Source organism: Psilocybe cubensis, chromosome 12 (assembly GCF_017499595.1).
Source record: "Psilocybe cubensis strain MGC-MH-2018 chromosome 12, whole genome shotgun sequence".
Lineage (NCBI taxonomy): Eukaryota > Fungi > Basidiomycota > Agaricomycetes > Agaricales > Agrocybaceae > Psilocybe > Psilocybe cubensis.
In genome coordinates, this window is record NC_063010.1 from 784,741 (window position 1) to 806,865 (window position 22,125).

The 22,125-nt window shown below is 47.8% G+C and overlaps 6 protein-coding genes across 6 annotated transcripts; 3 read left to right on the forward strand and 3 right to left on the reverse strand.

Moving 5' to 3' along the window:
- Positions 1–47: 47 nt before the first annotated feature.
- JR316_0012247 (Guanine nucleotide-binding protein-like 3-like protein) lies at positions 48–7,399 on the forward strand (the record flags this gene model as incomplete). Its single annotated transcript, XM_047897872.1, has 18 exons — positions 48–90; positions 161–232; positions 291–360; positions 418–736; positions 785–1,109; positions 1,161–2,217; positions 2,651–2,731; positions 2,848–2,891; positions 2,958–3,034; positions 3,104–3,464; positions 3,518–3,762; positions 3,816–4,014; positions 4,073–4,194; positions 4,250–4,367; positions 4,416–4,647; positions 4,706–5,004; positions 5,267–5,366; positions 5,437–7,399. 18 exons carry the CDS (start codon positions 48–50, stop codon positions 7,397–7,399), a joined length of 5,727 nt encoding a protein of 1,908 aa, XP_047742761.1.
- Positions 7,400–8,402: 1,003 nt separating this feature from the next.
- On the forward strand, positions 8,403–9,851 carry JR316_0012248 (uncharacterized protein; the record flags this gene model as incomplete). The annotated part of the gene is made up of 1 exon (XM_047897873.1): positions 8,403–9,851. One exon carries the CDS (start codon positions 8,403–8,405, stop codon positions 9,849–9,851), a length of 1,449 nt encoding a protein of 482 aa, XP_047742762.1.
- A 798-nt stretch (positions 9,852–10,649) lies between these two features.
- On the reverse strand, positions 10,650–12,491 carry JR316_0012249 (uncharacterized protein; the record flags this gene model as incomplete). The annotated part of the gene is made up of 1 exon (XM_047897874.1): positions 10,650–12,491. The coding sequence occupies one exon, from the start codon at positions 12,489–12,491 to the stop codon at positions 10,650–10,652; it is 1,842 nt and encodes a 613-aa protein (XP_047742763.1).
- Positions 12,492–14,365: 1,874 nt separating this feature from the next.
- Positions 14,366–16,234, reverse strand: JR316_0012250 (uncharacterized protein; the record flags this gene model as incomplete). The annotated part of the gene is made up of 3 exons (XM_047897875.1): positions 14,366–15,674; positions 15,735–16,063; positions 16,121–16,234. 3 exons carry the CDS (start codon positions 16,232–16,234, stop codon positions 14,366–14,368), a joined length of 1,752 nt encoding a protein of 583 aa, XP_047742764.1.
- An 873-nt stretch (positions 16,235–17,107) lies between these two features.
- On the forward strand, positions 17,108–18,995 carry JR316_0012251 (Serine/threonine-protein kinase RAD53; the record flags this gene model as incomplete). The annotated part of the gene is made up of 11 exons (XM_047897876.1): positions 17,108–17,309; positions 17,372–17,460; positions 17,512–17,590; positions 17,642–17,923; positions 17,973–18,038; positions 18,098–18,147; positions 18,207–18,251; positions 18,315–18,407; positions 18,475–18,587; positions 18,647–18,771; positions 18,823–18,995. 11 exons carry the CDS (start codon positions 17,108–17,110, stop codon positions 18,993–18,995), a joined length of 1,317 nt encoding a protein of 438 aa, XP_047742765.1.
- A 499-nt stretch (positions 18,996–19,494) lies between these two features.
- On the reverse strand, positions 19,495–20,644 carry JR316_0012252 (uncharacterized protein; the record flags this gene model as incomplete). The annotated part of the gene is made up of 4 exons (XM_047897877.1): positions 19,495–19,620; positions 19,781–19,929; positions 20,076–20,379; positions 20,525–20,644. 4 exons carry the CDS (start codon positions 20,642–20,644, stop codon positions 19,495–19,497), a joined length of 699 nt encoding a protein of 232 aa, XP_047742766.1.
- Positions 20,645–22,125: the final 1,481 nt, after the last annotated feature.

Genomic DNA, 22,125 nt, shown 5'->3' on the forward strand with positions numbered 1-22,125 from the left:
ACTTGGATGTCCGCTGAGGAATATTCGTCCTCAGCAAGACAGGGAACATGACTACGATGGAGGAACGAGGGCAATGTCCTCAAGATTTAGGTGTGTACAGTATCACTACGATGTGCTGGACCCTGAGGCTCACTGGCATGTGTGACCGATTCCCTGTTAGTCGCGATATTTCATGCTTCATTCCACCCGACGAAAGGCAATGTTATTGACTGGTCGATGAAGGCCAGTGATGGTGAGCTGTTATCATTTATGTCCATTTGAGTATACTGATCGTTTTGAATTCCTGTCAGATCTTAACTTGGATGGCTTAGAATACAGCGCGCTGCCCAGCGGTCTTCATCTCGTAGAACAAGACGTTGTGTACGCTTAACGCCGCACGGAAACGTACCTACTCTTCTGACCCATTGACTCACACAGATACTTCAACAAAGATGGCCAACAGGGCGTATGCATTTTCCGCAGACGCCAAACTGCCGAGACAGGCCATCGCGGATTCCGGCTGAGCTCGTTGGGCATCCTGCTCGCCAGATCGCGCAGACCTCGGCCGCAGCGGCATGTAAAGGCTCTGAAGGAGCTCATTGAGACGGTGTACACGCGCATGGAGCGGGAGGGCGTGTTGGAGCCCACGGATGAGGACTGGGATCCGGCGCGTGCGTTCTTTGAGGAGAGGAAACTTCGGAGGGCAGATCTTGGCGGTGCGGGTGATTGGGCTGGGTGGAGCGAGGAGCTAGATGGTGTAAGTGCGGCTTTTTTCTGTGATGCGACTATTGCTGATTGAATGTAGATTTATTCGGAGCCCAGCGACTCCAATTTGACGTTGCACCTCCCTCATTTATTGCGAATTCTTGGCCCGAGCTCGTTGACGCTGTACAAACATATTCTTGGGAGAAAGCGCGTGCTGATATACACGCTGCCGCCTGTGCAGGTTGCATGCATCTTATGTCATGTCGCAAGCGACCTGTGCTTTGAAAGCCAGGTGGATGACAGTCCCAACTCAGGACACCTCAAGGGCAAACATCACGAGCCAGTGAATGTCCTTGGGATGGTAACACTCACCGACTTGGATAGACTGGAAGCAGAGAGCCGGACAGGACGTGGATGGATTGCTTGTGTGTATTTTTTATTTGACCTTCCAATACAAGCTGTTAACAATCTTGCAGGTACGACTGACGCAATATTTATGGAGAAACCCTCTTATTACGACCTACTTATTGACCTAACAACCTCTACACCCAACAAAACAACCCGACCGACATTTTATGCTTCTAAACCGGTCACTCCACAACCCGGCAGCTCCCGTGGACCGTCACACAAACTGTCCTCTATGCACTTTGCATGGAGCGACGTGAAGCTATGGAACGAAGTCGACAGGATTCTGCGCCTTGACTCGGACTCATTCTCGGCTTTACATACGTGCTGCGGGGTGTCAACTGTGGAGCCCCCGGTCAAGTCCAAATCGATCACTCTGTGGACTGACGCGTGGCAGGTGTACGAGGATGTGTGCATCATTTGTGCGGGGCTCTGGATGGGTAATTGGAGAGGTAACTCGACAATGTCGTATTCGACTGGGAATGGAGCGGAGAATTGGGGCAGCGTGCGGCTGGAAGGAGATGACGATCTCACACGGGAAGGGGTTGGTAAAGCGTATGTTCGCAATGTGGGTATGGGCATCGAGGGTCGACCAGCGAGCGACATGGGTTTGTCTGCCGGTGGGACGTCGGGTGGAACGTCGAAGGCCAATAGAAGGGTCAGTGCGATGTCATGGTCTAGTGGACGTGCGACAGTCGTTGGGACCGTTGCGAATGGGAAAGGCAAACAAGTGACCTCCCCTGAGCCTCAACTTAACGATTCTGGCCAAATTGATGAAGTCGACGAAACATATGGCCTGGAGCAGTACCATACTGCAGAAGAGGAGTCACGGCGGAAGAATGCACAGCTCCTGACGACGCTGGCAATTCTGCAAACTTTCCACGCACACACCCTGTTCCAGCTCTCGGTATTGAAAGACATACTCACGCGACAGGGTGTAGACGGTGATGGTGATGGCAGGGAGAAGGTTGTGCTGTTGTCGCCGAAGGATATGATGACGTTCGAGCTAGGACCTCTCAGCAGCTTTGATGCACGATATTTGGAGTGGCTTGTAGAAGAATACGGTGGGGAGGGAGTACGAGTCGCAATAAAACGCGGCTGGAAGGACCTGCTTGTCGCCATGCTTGGGTATGGTTAATCGTCCACCGCCGTTCTCGTTTCCTTTTTTTCGGCATGTCCTCCATCCTCTCACCACAGTCCTTTTTTATGACCATCCTTTTCTTCCCTTTCCTTTTGTTTCTAATCTCTACATCTTCTCCCTGCGTTATCCCTTTTTATTTTGTTGTTCTTTCTTGATTATATCTTGGATTTATTTCATTATTGTGGATGGATATACCCTCTTTTCATCTGTCTTCACCACGCTGCTTATACCATTTATTTTGCTTTAAGGACTCGGAAACCTGTATGGCTTAAATATAAATTTTGTAAAACTCCCCTCTTATACTTATCATGACCCTCTTGTTGCTTTATCCCCCTCCTTTGCTGTTTGCATAGTAAAACGTAGATTAGTGTCACCAATGGTAAATGGACCGGACCACTTTCAATCGATTACGTAATCTAGGACAAAGAATGCAATGGTTCCTGTGTTTTTGAACTTTTTGTACCTCGTTTTCTTCTCCAAACCTCATGATGGGCAGATCAAGTACGATATCGTTTTTTTTATATCAAAAAATCATATTGATTCAATTGGTAGAATCAAAACGACCGGAGGTTCCGCTCAAGTCAAGTCGGTCCCTTTTTTTATTGACCTTTTTAAAGGCGTTTGGTATTCAAGACGGCTGATTGGAATTCTGTGGATTATGGTTTATATCGCTCGCTGCCGACACTTTTTGGACTTTGAACGTGGGATTTGCAATTTTGATTGGTAGAACTCAAGAAGGATCCTGGAATACCGCGCCTGCCAAATCTGAAAGTCAAAGTGCGCAATGCTCAGCATAAACCTCAGGTATGTAGCCCAGCCAAAATTGTATATTTTTTCGCTATCTGACATGAAATATGTATTTGTACTTTTTAGGTGCCACCAGAGCGCCAGCTCGACAACGATGCGACGATGGCGTCCGAGCCTACGCTATCCACCCTCGCCATGCTAGCATCAGAAGCAGAAGCCTCATCGGCGGCACAGGAAAGGCAGCAGCAGCAACAAGAGCAGATGTTCATGGACCCATCATCTTCCACTGGGGTAGTTAGCAAAACAAAGGAGCAACTACGGAAATATTATCTCAAGGCACTGCATAAAGTGGTGGATGAAGCAGACATCATTATTCTTGTCCTGGACGCGCGCGATCCAGAGGGGTGTCGGAGTAGGATGGTCGAGGAGGAAGTGAGGAGGCGCGAGGCGGAGGGGAAGAGGTTGGTGTTTGTGCTGAATAAAATTGGTTAGTTGTCATTTTCTAGGTCTGTGGTGTAAGAGCTGATATTTTGTTCATAGATTTGATTCCAAAGTCCAACGCACAGGAATGGCTGAAGTATCTGCGGCACTCGACGCCTACACTGCCATTCCTGTCGTCGGCATCGTCGCAGCACCAGCGGACGAACATTTCGTCGTCGACGGCGCCCGCGCTCATGAAGCTACTCAAAGCCTACAAGCCAAAGGCAGGAAGTGTGACAATTGGCGTCGTGGGGTATCCAAATGTCGGGAAGAGTAGTTTGATCAACAGCCTGAAGCGAAGTAAAGTGCGTTGGTTCTTCGTTTTATCATTTGGAATGTCTAACATCAGTTGAATTAGGTTTGTGCTGTGGCTGCTCAGCCTGGTCACACGAAGGAGCTGCAGTCGGTGCAGCTTGAGCGTGGAATGCGGGTGATTGATTCCCCTGGAGTTGTGTTCGACGAGGATGTGTATGATGATGGAAAAGGGTCGAAGAAGAGCAGTGTTCTACTTCGCAACGTTGTCAAGGTTGAGGATGTCGAGGATCCTATAGCTGTCGGTTAGTTCTTTGATTCTGTCAAATATCATTTGGCGAAAAATGAATTTTTGGGTTACAGTGGAAGAAATTCTTTCAAGAACGCCACCTGAGACCCTGCAGAAGATCTACAACCTTCCCGAGTTCACATCGACGTTGGAGTTCTTGACAATGTTGGCATTGAGCAATGGGCGACTTCTCAAGGTACTTGGACATGATGTGTACTCCGACGTCCTACAACTGATGATTTGTGTATCAGGGTGGTACTCCAGATCTCAATTCTGCGGCTCGTCAAGTCCTGACTGACTGGAACCAACAAAAAATCCCGTACTTCAGCACCCCGCCAACAATACATCCTTCCATGATCCCTTCAACTGGTATACAGCATTTTATATCTTATTTTGAAATACACTGATGTTATCTAGTGGCTGCCACCCGTACTGGCGAAGATGGTCCAGTCATCGCCCCTGGTGCTGAGAACGTCGGTCAGGCACAGATTCTGACAGAGTTTTCAAAACCTTTCCAGCTCGAAGGGTTGTTTGGAGCTGCTGATGCTGGTGCTTTTGGTGGCGATGGAGATGTTGCTATGGGTGACGAAGATGATGAAAATGAGGTCTTTTGGGATGCAGTAGAGACTCCGGAAGCCATGGATGACACGTACGTTTTTTCTTTAAGTGGTGTAGTCTCGATGATATTAACCAACCACACCTTCCAGTGTCCCCATGGAATCCGATGACCTACGCCATATCGTGCCCCGAAAACGTTCCCGTTCGCCCTCAGAGGCTGCTCAAAATTCTCGTGGCCCATCCGATCTGGCACATTATAATCGCCAACCAAAACGCCAGCGAAAATCAAAAGAGATCCCCGCCTACGATGCACAGCCTGATAAAAATGTTTTAGAACAGATGGGACGCAGCAATCCTTTGAATAGAAAAACTCTAAAGAGAGACGCAAAGAGGGCAAGAAAGGCGCATCGGGTGAGGGCTGGAGGAGGTATGGAAATTGACGATCAGGGTTTGGATTTTACGTTCATGACTGAAGAGCGTTCGGATTTTTCTTTTACGGCTTGATTTATTTGCCTTTTCCTTCGATACTATCCACTTCATTTGACATTATCAGAAAGTATTGAAAGCATTTTCATTAAAAAACATTGGAACTCTTTCGCGGGGCCAATATGAGCCTTAGCACAGCCACCGCTGATCGACACAGATGTCAAGTTTTGACCTGACTGAACTTGAACGACGACGACGACGACCATATATACCCTTCCCTTTAGATTCCTTCTACACCGTGCTAGCCACGATGAAGGACAATACTACCGCCATTCGTACACCACTCGTTATCTCTAATGCTCTAAATACACCCAATAGACTAGGGTACGTTCCGATATTATCACCCGTGTCAAATTGCAGCAATGCGGGGAAGTTGATTTTCTCTTTCTTCCAGCAACGATGACTATTTCGCCATTTCACGTTCTTTGGGAAGCTCGAAACGTCATGTTGGGACGTTTGATGAAAGTGGACATGATGAAGTTCTTCTCAATAAGCTGCATGCCCTGGAAGACGAGCAGGCTCGACGGCGGTGTCCGATAGACTCCATCCCAAATGAACTCTTGGCGCTGATCTTCGAGTTTGGGTACTTGGATTTCGAAGAATGGCGGCACTCCGATCCAGAATTTCGAGAGACGATGATGCAAACATCGCGCAGGTTTCGCCAGCTCACATTGCACACCCCGTCTTTGTGGAGTGTTATCTCTCTATCCCTGTCCAACGTGGCAGAGGAGGTCGGCCGGCTTCCGTTTTATCTGGAGCGTTCGGCGCAATATCCTCTCGACATCCGTTTGAGCTCCTTCTGGGAGCAAGATATGACAGACATTGTCATGCCGCTCTTGGTCGCCCATAGTAAACGGTGGAAACGGTTATCTATCATTGCCACAGACTCCTACATCTTCTCATATCTGAACGACATCCCTGCGCCCATTCTGGATAATCTCGACATATCATACTTTGCGCATGAACGGAGGATTTCTCTTCCTCAATCGGTTTTCGGTGGAGAATTTCCTAAAGTGACGTATCTATGCCTGCGAAATATCGACCTGAACACCCTCAAACTTCCCCTCCATGCTCTGAAGACGTTGGAAATACGAGGGTACGGTACCTGGCCTAACCTTGAACGATTCACTGAAATGCTGGGCAACGGTGCATCGACGCTCCAGCGCCTCATTCTGCACGTCAAACCTGGTCAGATAGCTAATCAATTGCTCCCTGAAGGCAGTCGCACGCACTCAAATATTGTCCTCCCGGCACTACGCAAACTAGAGATATATTCTTCGGAGTGGCTCTCCTCGGCCATCGTTTCATTGTCGCGCATATTTGTGTGCCCGAATTTGGAGTCATTCGTCCTCCGTGAGGGTGTGGGTTCCGCGTCTGAGACTGCGCGCACGATAGTGAGCTACACACGCTCCCCGCACAGACATAAAGATCTGCGCTTGTACCAGCCGAATCCTTCGTCATGGGAGCCCCTGTTCACCGGCTTTCCGGATCGTCTGTATGTCCAGGCTGCAAGTATGGAACATGCGTGTATGATCCTTTCTTCACCGTCTACAATGCTGACGAGTCTGGAATTGCGAAAACCATTTTTGCTCCGCGCTGACTTGACCAGGTCGACGTTTTCTCAACTTAAAGCGCTCAAGCACTTGTTCTTCCTCGATACGGCACCGAACCACGCTATGCTCCAGCTGCTTGATGGTTACCAGGACGCAGAAGTGGCGGATGAGGTGATACAATCGAGCAGAGGGTCTATCTCAATACCCACTCTGGAAACCTTCGTCCTCGAAATTGATACCCATACGAACCGACAAGAGCTTCTGTCTGGATACAAAGATGTCACTGCCAATTTCGTTGACATGTTCACACTGCCGTCCATTCGCACGCTCGTCCTCAAGAACTTGGAAGCGCGACAGTGGATCAACATTGCGCGCTCGTTCGGTCTCCACGCTGAGGAGTATACTAAACTCACGTCGCTGAAGGTCATGAACATGACTGATGTCTTAGCTGTCAACGCTAATGACGTTTTGTACAACGACAACACGCGCTCGTTCCCTCATCTCCGCCGACTGTTGCTGGACACCGTCGGCTCAAATGCATTCATGCACCAGCTCCTCCCTAAAGCAAACCCAGAATCTCCGGGTTCCTTCGTGTTGCCGTGGCCTGATATGGAGGTGATCTCTGTGTACGGAGATGCGAATGTTAGTAAGCCTATGCTGCATCGTATCATATCTACGAGGGAGGAGCAAGGTAGACCTTTGAAGATGCTCTATCTTGACGATCGCTTTTCGACCAACAAGGACTCGTGGAATTGGTTGAACGAACACACCCATGTTCTCAAGTCTAAACCTGGGTTCTTATAAGCGATGTCTATTCGCAGTGCTTGATCTTTTATATGCTTTTTTTTTTGCTTTTTTTTTATTTTTTGGGGTTTTATGGGGTAGAACTAGATGTTTTGACTCCCTACTGATCTTATTTCTTCCTCTCGATTCGTTGTGATTTTTCGTCAATTTTATACTAATCTTTAGTCTGATCTTTATATATCTGTTTATCATCTTACTTTGATTTTGATTTCGTGAACTAACTTATTCACCTTTTAATATTATCTATTTTTTTATCCATTTGACCCTTTTGTGACCATCTGCACTTTATTTTTTACCTCCTTTTCTGAGCATCTCAATTGACTCCAGACGAAGTACGTTGCTTTTGCTTGTACTGCAGATCTTAAAACACCACTCATCGTAGGATTTCACATCCAGGACCTTTGGCATAATCCATCACAATGTCGCTACTCGCTTTGCATGGACCTTTCCACCGAGGTCCACATTGATGAGTGGCACTTTTTACATATCACAAGTGGCTCCAAAAGAACGCATTCAAACCGCCTTGCGGATCCTCATCCAACTATACGACGGCTCTGAATGCATGGGATGCTAGCACCGGTCATTCAAGCTTCAAGGCTGAAAAAAATCTCTCTCCAACAGGCATCGCAACGAATTGAGTTCAAAACCTTCAAGCCCAACTAAAATTCACCTGGAAATTCGAACATGGTCAATAAACCTGTAACCTTTCGAGAAGTGGACAAGGCCCATGCAACCGTCTTCAACCTGTGTCATCGATGGCCTCGTTTCATGGACCGTGGGGGTTCGCTGTTGGGCCAACCATCCCTTCCTACTAGATATGTCCCTTTCTGTGCCACACCCTGTACAATGCGCGTAGTGAAATTGTGAAAGGTGAAAATTTAACCATCTTTCTCCTGTTTCGGTAATCAATGCGAACCCACAGCATGTGTCGCAAAGGTTATATAAAGCCGGGGGCAGGCCTCATTCGTGGCATTCTCTATCGACAACACGCAATCGCAATACGATGTCTTCAAGTATCCCCACCGCCGATGATTTTATGGACGTTGATCGGGACGACGTGAATTGGGCCTTCATCAATCGGCTACTTCTTGCATGCAATATGCGCCTGCCGTCCACCACCGTCGTAAAGACCGCACCGCCTAACAATGACAAATTGCCAGCTGAGATTCTCCAGGAGATATTTGAGTATCTTGTAACGCCATTCGAGGACGCCAGGGAGGCCAAACAGAAAAGTGTTGGCTCACAGGCTTGTATTCCGGTGACTCAAGTCTGTAGATTCTGGAGATACACTGCGTTGGCCCATTCTGCGCTTTGGACCAACGTAGCTTCCCTTGGGATCATCAGCTTTCGCGTGACCAAGGATGATATCCTCCAGCAGAAAGAGTACATGCAAACACTTCTTTCACTGTCAAAATCCAGGCCACTTCACATAAAGCACGACGTGGTCGAGTCGGAAGAGTACGCCGCTGCGAATCAGCTTTTCGCATTTCTTCTCAGACAAAATCCTCCATTGATCACAGGGGACCAGGCACCCGTTTATCATGCCGGTCGGATGTTGTTGGCTTTGGGGTTTGAACATGCTCGATGGGAAACGCTGGACATCGTTTTCGACAACCCGTTTCTTGTTTTCTTTCTCCAGAAGTCTCACCTGATTAAGGCTGTAAACTTGAAGCAGTTGGTGATAAAACTCAAAGGCAATTCCTATACTGCTTCAAATTATGAAGGTTTGCACCAGTGGATATCCAAGCTTCCCAACCTCGACTTTCTGCGTGTGGAATCCACGGGGTTATATTCGAAACTTCTTTTCTCGTTTTCGTTGAAAGTCCCCAATGTTGAGCTGCGCCGGGATCATATCCCACTCTGTTGTTGCGTTGATTTTTTAGTCAACAACACCTATTCGACTAGCATTATACTCAAGGGAACTGCACTCAACGGCCCCACGACACCTGGTACCGGGCCGCTGTGCAGCTGGAATGTCAAAGAACACCTGTTTCCGAGTGTGACAAATATGACTAGATTGCAGAACCTTACGCTGCGAGGCATAAGAGGCTCAATCAACATTTTCCAATTTATCCGTATACCATCTCTTAAAACTCTAGAGATCTACGATGGCTTATTTGGAATTAACGAAATTTCGGCTCTTGAATTCGCCACTATCCTATCCAGGCAACATTGCGTTTTGGAGCGCTTAGTTATACATAACGCCTGTCTCTCAAGAAACGCCGTACTTCAGATGCTTACTTGGAAAGCGATTCAAGGTATCAAGAGGGTGTCCCTTGGACCAGTTCCGTTCTCAGAACTTACCCAGCTTGTCCGGTTAAAAGCTAATTCCAATGGTTTTATGGTTTTCAAAGATCCGAGCCTCGGTATATTCAAGTTGCCAGTCAAATTCACAGTGTGGCAAAGGACCAGGGGCGGGAAAAAGGATCTTGGATGTTTCTTGGGATGGTAGTAGCTCGAATGAGATGGGGATATAGTTCATATGCATAAGTGCAGATTAATATTAGAGTTAGATAAAGTCCATCCGACCTTCAGATATGCCACAAGAAATGATAGACTCGTGTTATATGGAACAAATGTTACAGCCTCCTGAAACCTGCTCATATTATATTAAGCTGACGACTATGTACAGTATCCACCTACAGTATATGATATCGCACTAGCTTCCGAACTAAGGAAGACAGCCATAATAACGAATTTTCTTAGCCTTTCATGAGATCTAGTCTGACAAACCATTGTTTGTACCGCGAGGCCCGAGTGACGCCTGATGCATATTACTTGCTTAAACTCAAATATGATAAGGAGAAATATTTCATTCTTATAAAATAATGCAATTAAGATATAAAACAACACTAGGAAAGTATAGCAATGAAAAAAGAGTCCGATAGAAAAATGTACAGTAACCAGAGATCACGACCACGTCATGCGTCAAGCAACCTTCAATCCGATAGGAGGGTGCGGAGCCGCTTGAACCACGACCGCTGGCGTGAGTGACAATGCAAGTGATGGTATAAGTGGAAAGATGGTATAAGTGGAAAAATGGTATAAGTGAAAAAAAGAAAGAAAAGAAACTTGATACATTCAGAAAAAAAAGAAAAGGTCCATTGAACCGCAGCCTGCCCCATGTATAAGGGAGGAGCCATGATGATACAATAATACATTACGTTCAGGTAGAGTTAGCTCGAGGAGCTGGAGAAGTCGGTTTCGCTGTGGTTGACGGTCGACGGGGAGATGTTGGACCACTGGGCGTCTAGGCTCCGCGTGCCGGTTGCGATCGCGCGTGTTTACGTGGCGAACGACGGACGCCTGGGCTCCGTGTGCCGGATGACGTGGCCCGTGCGCGGACAGGACTGGTTGTTCCCGAACTCGATGCACCAGAGTCCTGAGACTGGGGAAGATATGGAACTTCGCCTTGTCGGTAAACACCAGAAAGGCGGTCGACCTTCTTCCTTGGTCTCGCAATAGCGACTTGGAGGTTGCTTGCCGAATCTGGCAAAACACTGGGCGCGACTGGTGCGAGAAACTCGTCGCTGGGTCTTTCTGCGGGTGGAGAGGGCGCTGAGGACCTTTTTCGCGGACTGACGCTGACTGGTTCCTCGCTCAAACGGGCCCTCTTTCGCCTTGGTGTTTCCGGATCTTGTTCCTCAGGGAGGGTACGTGTAATAGGTAAGGCCGCCGCAGGTTCTTGTCGTTCCTCTTCTTCTTCTCTAGTGCGCTTCAGAGATGAGCGCTCGTAGCCAAAGAGGTTCTGGATTCCTGACACTACTGCTTGTGCTCCTGCAACTATCGCATTCGAAACTGAGGCAGTTCCGAACATCAACTTGAAGCCTGCGATGAACGCAGAAAAGGCTCCAGGTTTCTTAGACTCTTCTAAACCTTCCAGAACGTTGAGCATGGCATACTGCCTCTGCAATGGTTTTCCACGAGTGACACACGCAAGGTAAACCATCTCATCGGACGGAGGTGTAGTGGGGATAGGGAGAGTGGGAATAGTGTACTCGATTTCCTCCTTTGCTCTCTTGGGGGTACTTGTAGACGACACGCTGGGTGAGAAAACATCGTCGATTATCTGCTCTGGACCAAAGATTTCAGCAGTAGTTGCTTTCGTATCGACCTCGACAGAAGTCTCAGTTTCTTCCTGAGAGTCTGCACTGGACGGAGTCGTGACAACCTGCAGCTCTTTCGTTGTGTTGTCGACACCGTCGTTAGTTGCTTCCTCGGACTTTTCTTGCGAGTGGTCGGCATCTGGCTCAGGAGAGGTGTTGTAAAAGCCATTGTATAAAGGATACGTGATGGGAGGTGAAAGGATTCTTCGAAGATCTTCCTCCATCTCCTCATGACCATCGCCAAAGGAATCATTGAAAAGATCGGGTTCAGAAGATGGCAATTTGGCTGCAGCCTCTCTGAGTAACTTGGTGCGCGAGCGAGTGGAGGGGCCCGCCTCCGGGGAAGATGTGGACGTTGGACTTGATTTTTCCTCCTGACGTGGAGGCAACCTCTTCGACCCACTGGGGCGAGGTCGTCGTCGTTTCTTATCGGGAACAGATGGTCCGGGCTCGCTAGGGGTGCTATTGCGGGGCTCCTTCGCCAGGGCTTCATTGATTAATGTAACGAGTCCTGGCAATTTCTTCCTTAACTCAGTGGGATCGTACACTTCGTCTCGTCGCTTCTTTCGTCCTCTGGGGGCAGACTTCTTCTCGACTGCGGCTGTAGGCTCAGAGCCTTCTTGTGGCGAATGATTTTCGAGGCCCTTCTGTTCTGCAGAAGTAGGGGTATGATTGTCGAGGCCCTTCTGTCCTGCAGAAGTAGGGGAATGATCGTCGACGAGTGGCTTCTCTGGTGAAGTAGCAGACATGCCAGCATGTTGAGCGCTCTGGGATGGTTCACCGACTATGTTGACTCGGCTTGCTTCCTCCTTGCTGATGTCCCCTAGCACGTCATCGCGAACGACAACAGATGTCCTTCCTATCTGGAGGTACGTCCTGCTTGAAGTAAGCCTCTGTCGTGCCCGGGCAAGACGTTCTGCCGGGGTGAGGTCTTCGATGGGGTTGGGCTGGGGTGTATCAGTGGCTTGGTTGGAAGATTGTTCCATAGCTGCAAGAATGCACAGTCGTGAGAAGTGGCTCATCCAAGACGACAAGGGAGTCATCATACCTCGACGAATAAGTTGGGTAAATTCTTTAAAAGGTACTGGGGGATAGAATGGAGAGGGAAGGATGGCTATAGATGGTGATGGTATATAGATTGGGTAGATGGATCAAGTTGGGAAGCGTCCACAGAGGATGGGAATCTCAGCTGGGTGGGGGGAGGGATGAGATGGTTGTGGTATGGAAGAAAGAGCGAAGGAGTAATGGCACTGGGGGGGAACCCTCATTAAGAGACGCGCGCCGGCGAACCAAGTCCAAACCTTACCTAACGCAATGATGGGCCAAAATCGGCGAGCAAACAAAGCCAGACCGGCCGCCCGACGGGGTGCACTCCGGTTGAAATGGAAGCACAATATTCCTCCAACCACGCACAGGCTGGGGTAGGTTCCTTTCTAAACCTCTGGGCTATTGAATAGATGGCGAGGCTTGAAGCAGGTAGGAAAACAGCAGCGAAATGTGGTTTACAGGGTCGATCTACGAGTCAGAACGGTTGGAGGACACCGCCTTCAAAGTTTCTGTAAAGCCACCGTGCTCTCATTGTCTTCCCAAATAAGCAGGTGTGTGCTATTCCCTCGTGGATTCGTTGTTACAGCCACATTTCCAATGATTCTATAACATTCCAACGATGCAGCGTACCCTTTCTGATCAAACAAACCTATCGTTCCATAACCTTCCACCAATACACAGCTTTAATTGGATACAAAGTTTTCGGGCATACAGAATTTACCTTGCAGGGTAAGCGAGGGAGGCGAGGGACGTGTAGGGGACGTGCAGGATTTTCAACGGAAAATCGTGTCATATGCTTACGCACGTCCAGTGCACTTCCCATGCACTTTCCTGCACTTTCCTGCACTTCCTTGCACTTCCCTGCACTTCCGATTCGAATTCAAATGTAAAGACATGTTATTCCTGTTAAGACGCAACTCATACCTATTTTTAGTGTTTGAGATCAGTTGGGCCTTGTGTGCCTGAGGGCATCTCGTTTACAACACCTCATCAACCCCCCTTCAAGTGGGAGGTGGAATTGATTTATAAGCCAACCCTTCATGTTGTTTTTTTTAAAGTAAAATCATGCTTTTGCGAGGAAAGACATTGAACATGTGCTATAACTGACCATTGTAGCCACATGCTACACCTTCGTACTTAAATCAGTTACAAGTCCTGACTGTAAGGAAGGATTTGTATACTACCACTCTCGCTTGATAAGATAATATAGCAGTGTTAAAAGATCATGTCTCATTGATTTTCATATTATCTTGTCTGTCTGTCAGTGGTACTGATATTGCCTAAAATTCAATAGTTATTGATCTCACGATATACACACCGTTTTCTCTCAAGCCAATAGAGAGACTCATATCATCTTGGTATGGGAGCACAACTCCCTCCAAGTCCAGAATGATGAGCAAGGGCCTGGTCACAGATAGTCACAAATACCCAGATCACAGAAAATAGTATTAAATACAGACGAATAGAAAGGGTATAGCGATGTTATATGATACAGAAATAGAACGAAGTATGATACCCAAAGAGATGCAATGTAAATCCGTTAAACACAAATAAAAAATAAAATAACGAGTTTAGTCTGAATGATGCGGCGATTCTGAGGCTTGAAGCCAAGGGCCAACGGCGAATGCCAGCTTAGGTATTCGCAGTACCCATCTATTGTACGGCGCGTGGATTGCGATGGTCATGCAATCTGCAGGTAGAGCTGTAGTCGTGCAGCTTTAGAGGGAGCATTCGGCCTCACAGTAGAATTGTCGAGGCGAAGAGTTAGTGGGGTGAGGAGGGGCGGAATGTAATGCCCCGTGAGTCGCTCTCGCTACGTTCGTTTCCGCTTCGCATTCCTACGAGCCGCTTGACGCGCTGAAGAAACAGTCTTTCTCCATGAGCTTGGGTGTAGGACTGGCCGACGACTCGACGGACCAGCTTGAACTCCAGCAGCAGCGGAGTCAGCGGCGTGAGATTGGAGAAGGCCAGCCTCGTCTACGCGATAGTAGCCCGCGAGACGATCAACTGTCTTCCTAGGTTGGGGAACGAGGAGGTTGGGGCTTGTGAATACAGGCATTGATGAGTCCGAAGGCGCTGATGACGGCCCAGCTCGAATGTGAGTCCTGGACGGGCCTGCGTCACATCGGGCCCGCTTGCGCATGTGTACAGGCAGATCATCGTGGACCGCGTCTGATTCTTGCCTGACTTCCTCTGCGTCGTCATCCACCTGAGCGCGAGAGCGTTTATTGCTCGACCTCTGAGAACCAAAGATATTCTGGATTGAAGATACGGCGGCGTATGCGCCCGATGAGACTGCGTGCGACAACGCCCCAGGGAACATCAATTTGAATCCATTTGTGAACGTGGATGCATCACTATGCTTCTTCTCGTCGTGTAGGCCCTTGAGCATCGCTTGTTGCTCATCCTTGTTTTTGCTGCGGAGAGTGCAGGCTATATACACCAAGTCTTGGCGTAGAGGTGGTTGTGGGGGTGCTGCAGTTTCCTTCTTGTTGCGAGCTTCGAAGGTCAGTTCCGGCAATGGTACTGGGTCGGCCTTCCGGATGAGTAGCCTCTTGTGATCGCTGAAAGTGGAAGATTGCTCTGGTGTGGAAACAGAGGAAGCTGGAATGTGTGCTGGTGGGCTACTAGCCGAAGAAGGTTCCACTTCAGGTATCGTCGTTGTGGTAGATTTGTCTGACGTATTCTCCTCCTGATATGAGGTCCTCTGTACGGAGTGATCGTGTTGGCTAGGATTTTGGGAAGTAGATGCGCTAGGCAGTTTACGAACTACGCGTCGTTTTCGAGTGGCAGATTTCTTTGGAGAAGTTCGGGGTGGAGAGGCTGATGGTGTTTGGTTTGTAGATTGGCGATCCAAGTTCGACGTCGCTGTTGTCTCCCCATTACCGTGCGTCTGATCTTCCGCGGTTGAGTGGTTCTGTTGCTGTCGCTGCTCCTGCTGAGTCTTAGCCTCCAGCAGTATATCTCCTTCGAGGACTATAGAGCGTCTTCCAATCCTGCGATACGTGTTGCTTGATGTTAAGGCCTTTCGAGCCTTGGAAAGAGCAATCTGGGCCTCCGTCAGCTCTACAACTGGAGTCGGCTCAGCGCTGGGGATATTTGCTGGGGTCTCTACCTCCGGTCTACCAAAGAATATAGAATGAGATAAAATCCGTAGCCAAAGTAGAGATCATTATACGTACCCTTCGACTTCACAAGTTACATCTTCACTTCGCTTGCTCGTAGATCCCTCCCTCCGCCTATTTTGTGCCGTCGCCCATTGCTTGCGCAAGTGGTTGCGGGTAGCCCATGGATCGCGTGTATAATTCGCGGTTTTCTGTTCAGCAGCACGTTCCTCAGCGGCAGTGTACCATTTTTCGAGGTCTTCGATATCTCTTGACACGGTTACGCCCATATAATCAGGTCGTGGAATCCAAACGTGATGTTTGAGCGCTGGAATCCATTTGTGTCCTCGTAGTAGTGAATAAATCTCGTCAGCAGAAAGCTCAGACGCTCTGGGTAGTCTGTAATACTATAGAAGACGCGTCAGACTACAACACTCTATGAGAGTGTTAGGCGATGAGCTTACAATCGCGTATTCCTTCAGCAAGTCCAATGGTAGCTTTTTGAAATCGGACATTTGAATGCCCTCCGTGTATGGATTGTTTAGCAATGGAATTTGCACGGTTCTGTTGCGTTGCATGATGGGTATTGGAAGGTAGATTGTGGTAGAACGCGCGGGGATGGATGTGGTAGGAAAGAAAGAGATGGAGGACGAGCGAATGGCACCAAAGACGAGTACCCCTGAAGATTAGCCGAATGCGGTGAACAATGTCACTAAGTGGCCCAAAAAGCCTTGGAAACCGATTTGGTCGTGCCACTGAATACCGGAATAGGAAGGTTTGCGCTCCCACGAAAGGCCCGGTTGTCAGTTTGCTTGCCGTGTATCATCCAGAAAGGCTGATTTTCAGAATATCCGACGTTGGTCCGACAACGAGAATGACTCGTGTTTTTCATAGCAGTCCAAGCAGCGCTATTCAGAGTGGTAACTAGCAAGCTTAATAATTTTAACTTGAAGTTGTAAAGTGGTCACTGCTAATCTCGGCTGCAGATACTCGGGAGAGCTCCGGCGGAGAATGAAAACGGAGTTAAAATTCTGACGAAAACCGTTGGTGAAAATTCTCAAATAAATCTCCGATCAAAAACATGCCGATTGATCGCCAGCTCATTGCTCATTGAGCAATTCAAAGTCGTGGTCGCGGATATATATAGAGTCCTCCTTTTGCTTCCCTCGTTCACATTTACTCTTTTTGAAACGGTCCCAGGGTATTGAGACTGCTGCACTCGAGTAATCCTTGGACCGTAAGTTAGAAAGCAGAAACCAGTGGCCCTTATCATGGCCCTGTACACAAGCTAGATACGTTGCTATACCACTCAATGAGACAAGGCAAATAATCAAAGAGGATTTCTGCCACTCAGCAAAAGTGTAGATATAAGTTCAACTCAGGAACACCTTCCTCGTACCTTTACCAAGTCGATTGTATCATCAGATTCACAGCCATTGCGAAATTTGAACATGGATTTCAGTCAATCTGATGACTACTATCTGGAGACGAACGTTGAGAAGGACGTTAACATGCATTTTTTTGGATATCTCGAGCCAATGGAAATGGACGCCGGTACACACCTGATTCGGATTTACTTTCCGAAGAATTGTCAGGACTGCATCGTAGGGAGCTGTCACAGGTGCGACATTGTATTAGACGGACCTGGAATTGGTTAGTTTGCATCGCCTTTGATTTCGTATTGTGGTACTGAGCTGTATTTTATAACACTGTAGCCAATCAGCAATGTAGGGTGTTTTGGGCAGGAAATAGATATGCGCGTAGTAAAGTTTCGGTTGTGAACTTGACTGAACGAGGTCTATTGGTAAGTACATCTTTTCAAATCTGCGTATAATCTCTTCATTGACAATCACAGATTAATGACGTGCCGATTCCCAAAGCCAAGTGGCAGGAATTGAATTCTGGAGATAAACTCCAATTCGGACTTCACTATCGTACGTTACTGTTATACTCCTCCACGACAACAGCTGAGAATATCATACTAGAGTACATATACCAACACACCGCCGATGTTGGGCCCTCAGACGGCTTTCATAGCACGTACGCTATTGGCGAGGAGGTTGGGCATGGTGGTTATGCTACCGTCAGCCGGGTTACGAATAAAGAGACTGGCGAGATACGCGTGGTAAAGAGGGTAGCGAAGCCTTTCCATTTGAAGGCTAACAGGCCGCGCTCGACATATGAGATCTACACTATGAGACAGGTGGGCTTACATCACCATGTCGTCCGACTCTACGAGGTGTATTATCACTATGATAATAGTATCAGTACGTCTTTCGGGTATATGTGTTTGTAATTCTGACTAAAGTACTGCAGATATGATCTTGGAATACGTGGACGGCGGGGATTTACAGACTTACTTGAACATACATCACCGACTGTGTAAGTCCCATCGCAATTTAATGACTTTGATAAGTAACTTACTATACCCGAAAATGCAGCGGAATCCCAGTCGAAAAGAATTGCTTACCAGATATGCTCTGCGATGACGGTACGCTACGGTATTTCAAGACCGTTTTCACAAACTTAATCGTACTAAAAATTGAACAGCATGTGCATTCGATGGGTGTCATACACAGAGACCTCAAGCCAACGGTACAATTCCTACTTCTCCTGACATCCTCAACTTCATCTCTGACGAAAATAAAAAATTAACAGAATATCTTACTCACATCTGAAAAACCCCCAGTGGTCAAAATCGCCGATTTCGGTCTGGCTGTATCAGCAAAAGGCCCTTTTTTTCTATCCGAGGTCAGCCCTCCCCTCCCCTTTCTGTATTCTTCATTCTGTATAAGTTTCATACTAAAGCCTGATATAGACGCTCGTTGGAACTAACCGCTTCCTCGCTCCTGAGCTAGGCAAAAAATGCGGACCGTTTTTGTACAGCGACCGGGTGGATAGTTGGAGTGTTGGGATTACTGTTCTTACAATGTGAGTTTTTTTTTTTTTTCAGTTATTTTATCATGCTATAGGATTTTGATGCTATCCAGGCTGGCTGGCATTAACTCTCTTCCTGAGCAAATGGATTTAGAGTCAGATATAGAGTTTTTCGAGTGGCTTTCGACGTTCAAAGTGGACGAAGGGTGTCTTGCGGGATTAGATGTCCAGATATCAGGTATCTCTAAACGTTTGTCTTTTGTATATGCTTATCAACCTGCTTTTACAGAACCAGCGAAAGGTTTTTTAGTAGCACTTCTGGATAGAGACCCGTTCGTTCGGGCGTCACTTACGATGGCTCGTTATTTGCCGTGGCTTGAAGAATTTGAGATCGAAGATGTCTGTGAACAAGATGAAGTTGATGAAGTTCATAGAATGTTGATTAGCGACGACAGTATATAGGTCTACTGCACACTGATAGCAGCATTACCAGAACATCTGAGCGACCTGAAACGGTCATACCAAACCCCGCCTTGTACCTTTTAAATTAGTGAATTCGTAGTCCAATAGGTCTGACGCAAATGTATCATGGATTCTGGAGTCCACGTCCGTATACGCCCATTCCATAATCATCTGCGGATAGAGCTGTGGGTTCCTGATTGCATCTTGGAAAGCATTCCACACGCTACGTCGCTTGCTTCTGGGCGACGTACTATCAAAAGGCCCAGCTTGATACTTAGTGATACTAATAGCCATATCAAAACTGGAAGGTTTGTCGTCTCCCAGATGAGGGAGTCTGAGTCTGAGTCTGAGGTTGTGATGAGGTCGCAGGGTGAGCCGGAGCGCAATATGTCGATCTCCTGGTCGATTTCGGATCTTTATGATGATATGGGTCTAGAGAGGGTAGTTCAGTGGTATATTCCAAAATATCTTCCATGCTGTATGTCAGAGGAGAGTAATTCTAATCTACTGAAGAGGACGAGTCGTCGCTTGGATAGTCCTTCCAGTCCTCGGTTTCTGAATAATACATGTCTGTATCAGAGGAATCCGACACCTTGTAACCCCGGGACAGTTCAGGAGGTGTAGTCTGAGGTGGAAAGTCGTTGTATGTACTGAAACTATCGATGTCAGATCTGTCGGAAGGAGAATAGGACAGATCGTCAGAGTTGGATGAGTTGATCGTGTGCTCAGAGAATCGAACATGTAATGTAGACTCGTCCTCAGAGGACGCTGAAGTACTCTCGCACCGAGATTTTTTTACGAGGACGTTCGTCGATAGAGTATGTTTCTGAAGAGTGGGATGAACCGTTGGATTGGCTAGCTTCACCGGCGCGTTTTCGTTTTCTAATGCGCCCATCGAGAACAGGGGTTGTGGCGCTTATCGTGCCCGGTGACTCTGTAGGGTTTGCATACCAAGTGAATGTTGAGAGTGCTGTCCAAAAGAGCTCTTTAAGGCGAGGAACGATGCATTGCTGCGGCTCTCGTGTCGCGCTGCTCAAGTTAGCCTCGGAAGAGAATGATACACAGAGAATTTCTACGCACCTGTGGAACCCCAATTCGTTGCGGATCTGCTATCATTTTCCAAGTCGATTTCCATTGCGATTTCGCTGTGAATGCATTGAAGACAATCCCGATATGTTCGCTCTCGCAGGACCTCATCCATCCCTCTAAGAACTACAGCCTCTATCTCATCCCATTCTTTAACGTCCGCCATCGGGTAAATCCATTGAGGTAAATGGATCAGTGGTAAAGACGAGGCCAATTCTACCAGGTCTATGTTTTTGCCGGATGCAACATGTAGCATGATGGGGCGGTCCTGTCGTTTCCGGGATGCCATATGTGAAGACTAATCGTTTTGTATTCTGAAAGCAGATATTTGGCAAAGAGAAACAGGTAATGGTATCGACGACCTCGATGAATGCATTTCGCAAACAAAACAATAAGTAACCGAAAAAACAAGGTGCCTTAATGGTTCAAGACGATGGACGCACAATAGGAGTGATGATTACGTGATCTACTTTCCTGCCTTGTCGGCTACGTTGCCCAGACTCCACCACAACGACCACAACGACGAGGAGAGTCGCGCTGCTTGTCTTGCATGCCCGCCACATCTTTCCCAACGATATATCATATCTTGCACACCATCCAACCACCCCACAATCCATTCAAGAGCTGGTCGTCTTGCTGTATACTCAATGAGTAAATTTCGAATATCTAGTGCGGTGCGTTGTTTGGGCGTACACATTGCCTGTTGATGTTCGTATGTCGGTCGTTGACTCAGGCCCGAAAACGAGTAGGCCATGATTATCTTATTGCCCATCGCCCTGCCTCCCCATACACGCCGTCGAGGAGTTTCATAGACCGCTCATATTGCCCCCTGTTACACCCTCTGCCTTCACGACGACGGACGGCACCGGTCGCCTGTCACCCCTACGTACGTCTTGAATTTTCTCTAGCAGTCGAACACGCGAACATGCCTCTCACCGCCCATACTCCACCGCTGCGCCATGTAGAGACCCAAGGCCCGTCAAGAACAGATACAGCAGGCTTGTCACACAAGTCAAGGACCTGGGCTTCAGTCTCTTCCCAGTTTCGCGCCCCCCGACGCTCTCCTCCTCCTCATTCATGCTCTATGCCACTGAGAAGATCGTAGTCGGCGTGACCGACGTCTGGTACGTCTTCCGTTTTGTCCACCGCTCATAACTGAACTCACTTTTACGGGCGTACCTTTACAGCCTTTGTTCATAACCTGCAAAGGGGTGTACTACTCACGGAGTATTGGAACGGTTGGTTTCCTACGTCAGGGCGTGTCTGTATACATAGTACAGGAGCCGGTAAGTGACCAAAACTTTCGGGCCGTTATGATCAAAGTTCAAATTCAATTTGTTGAAACGCGACAGACGTAAACTTGGAAATTTCTCTAGGACCCCAGTACGCATGTCCGTTCATACCCAATTTTATCCCCTATCCCTGGTGCATTAATGTTTACTCAAACGCACTATTAAAACCCATGAAGGACCGGTCGGACTAATGCAGGAATTGAGACCTATATCAGATGGACTTCGGAAATGAATTTTGGGCGCTTGGCGATCAACTCGAGATAACGGAAGTCCTGAAAATGCATCGGCGGCTAAGCTACACTCGGATTGAATTTTGTGCGGTATTGAACCCACATGCCAGGTCTGAAACTTCTACATTGAGATGTCTTCGGTATTATATTGACCCTCAGTCACACCACCTCAGATTTGTGCCACCGAAGAGAACTCGCGGTCGTGTTCGCACCCAAAATAGTTCAATTAGAATAGAAGATGTTTTAACGAATTTTCTCTGTTAGATTATCACTGGGGAACTGAAAATAAACAGGTAGTACATGAGGCTGCATCGCGGAGACTGCCTTTATATCTGGTCGGTATCCTTTCCGTTGGCAAATTTCTGTTTGAATCCCACTTCCACTATCAGAGACGCCACTTCCAGTCCACCCTAAACGATGATGAAGCCACGTCAAACTCAAAAAAAGAACAAAAAACCGACTCCAGAGGCACCAGTTACGACCCCACCCAGTGGTCCCAAATCTCTGTGAGCACCGATTTAC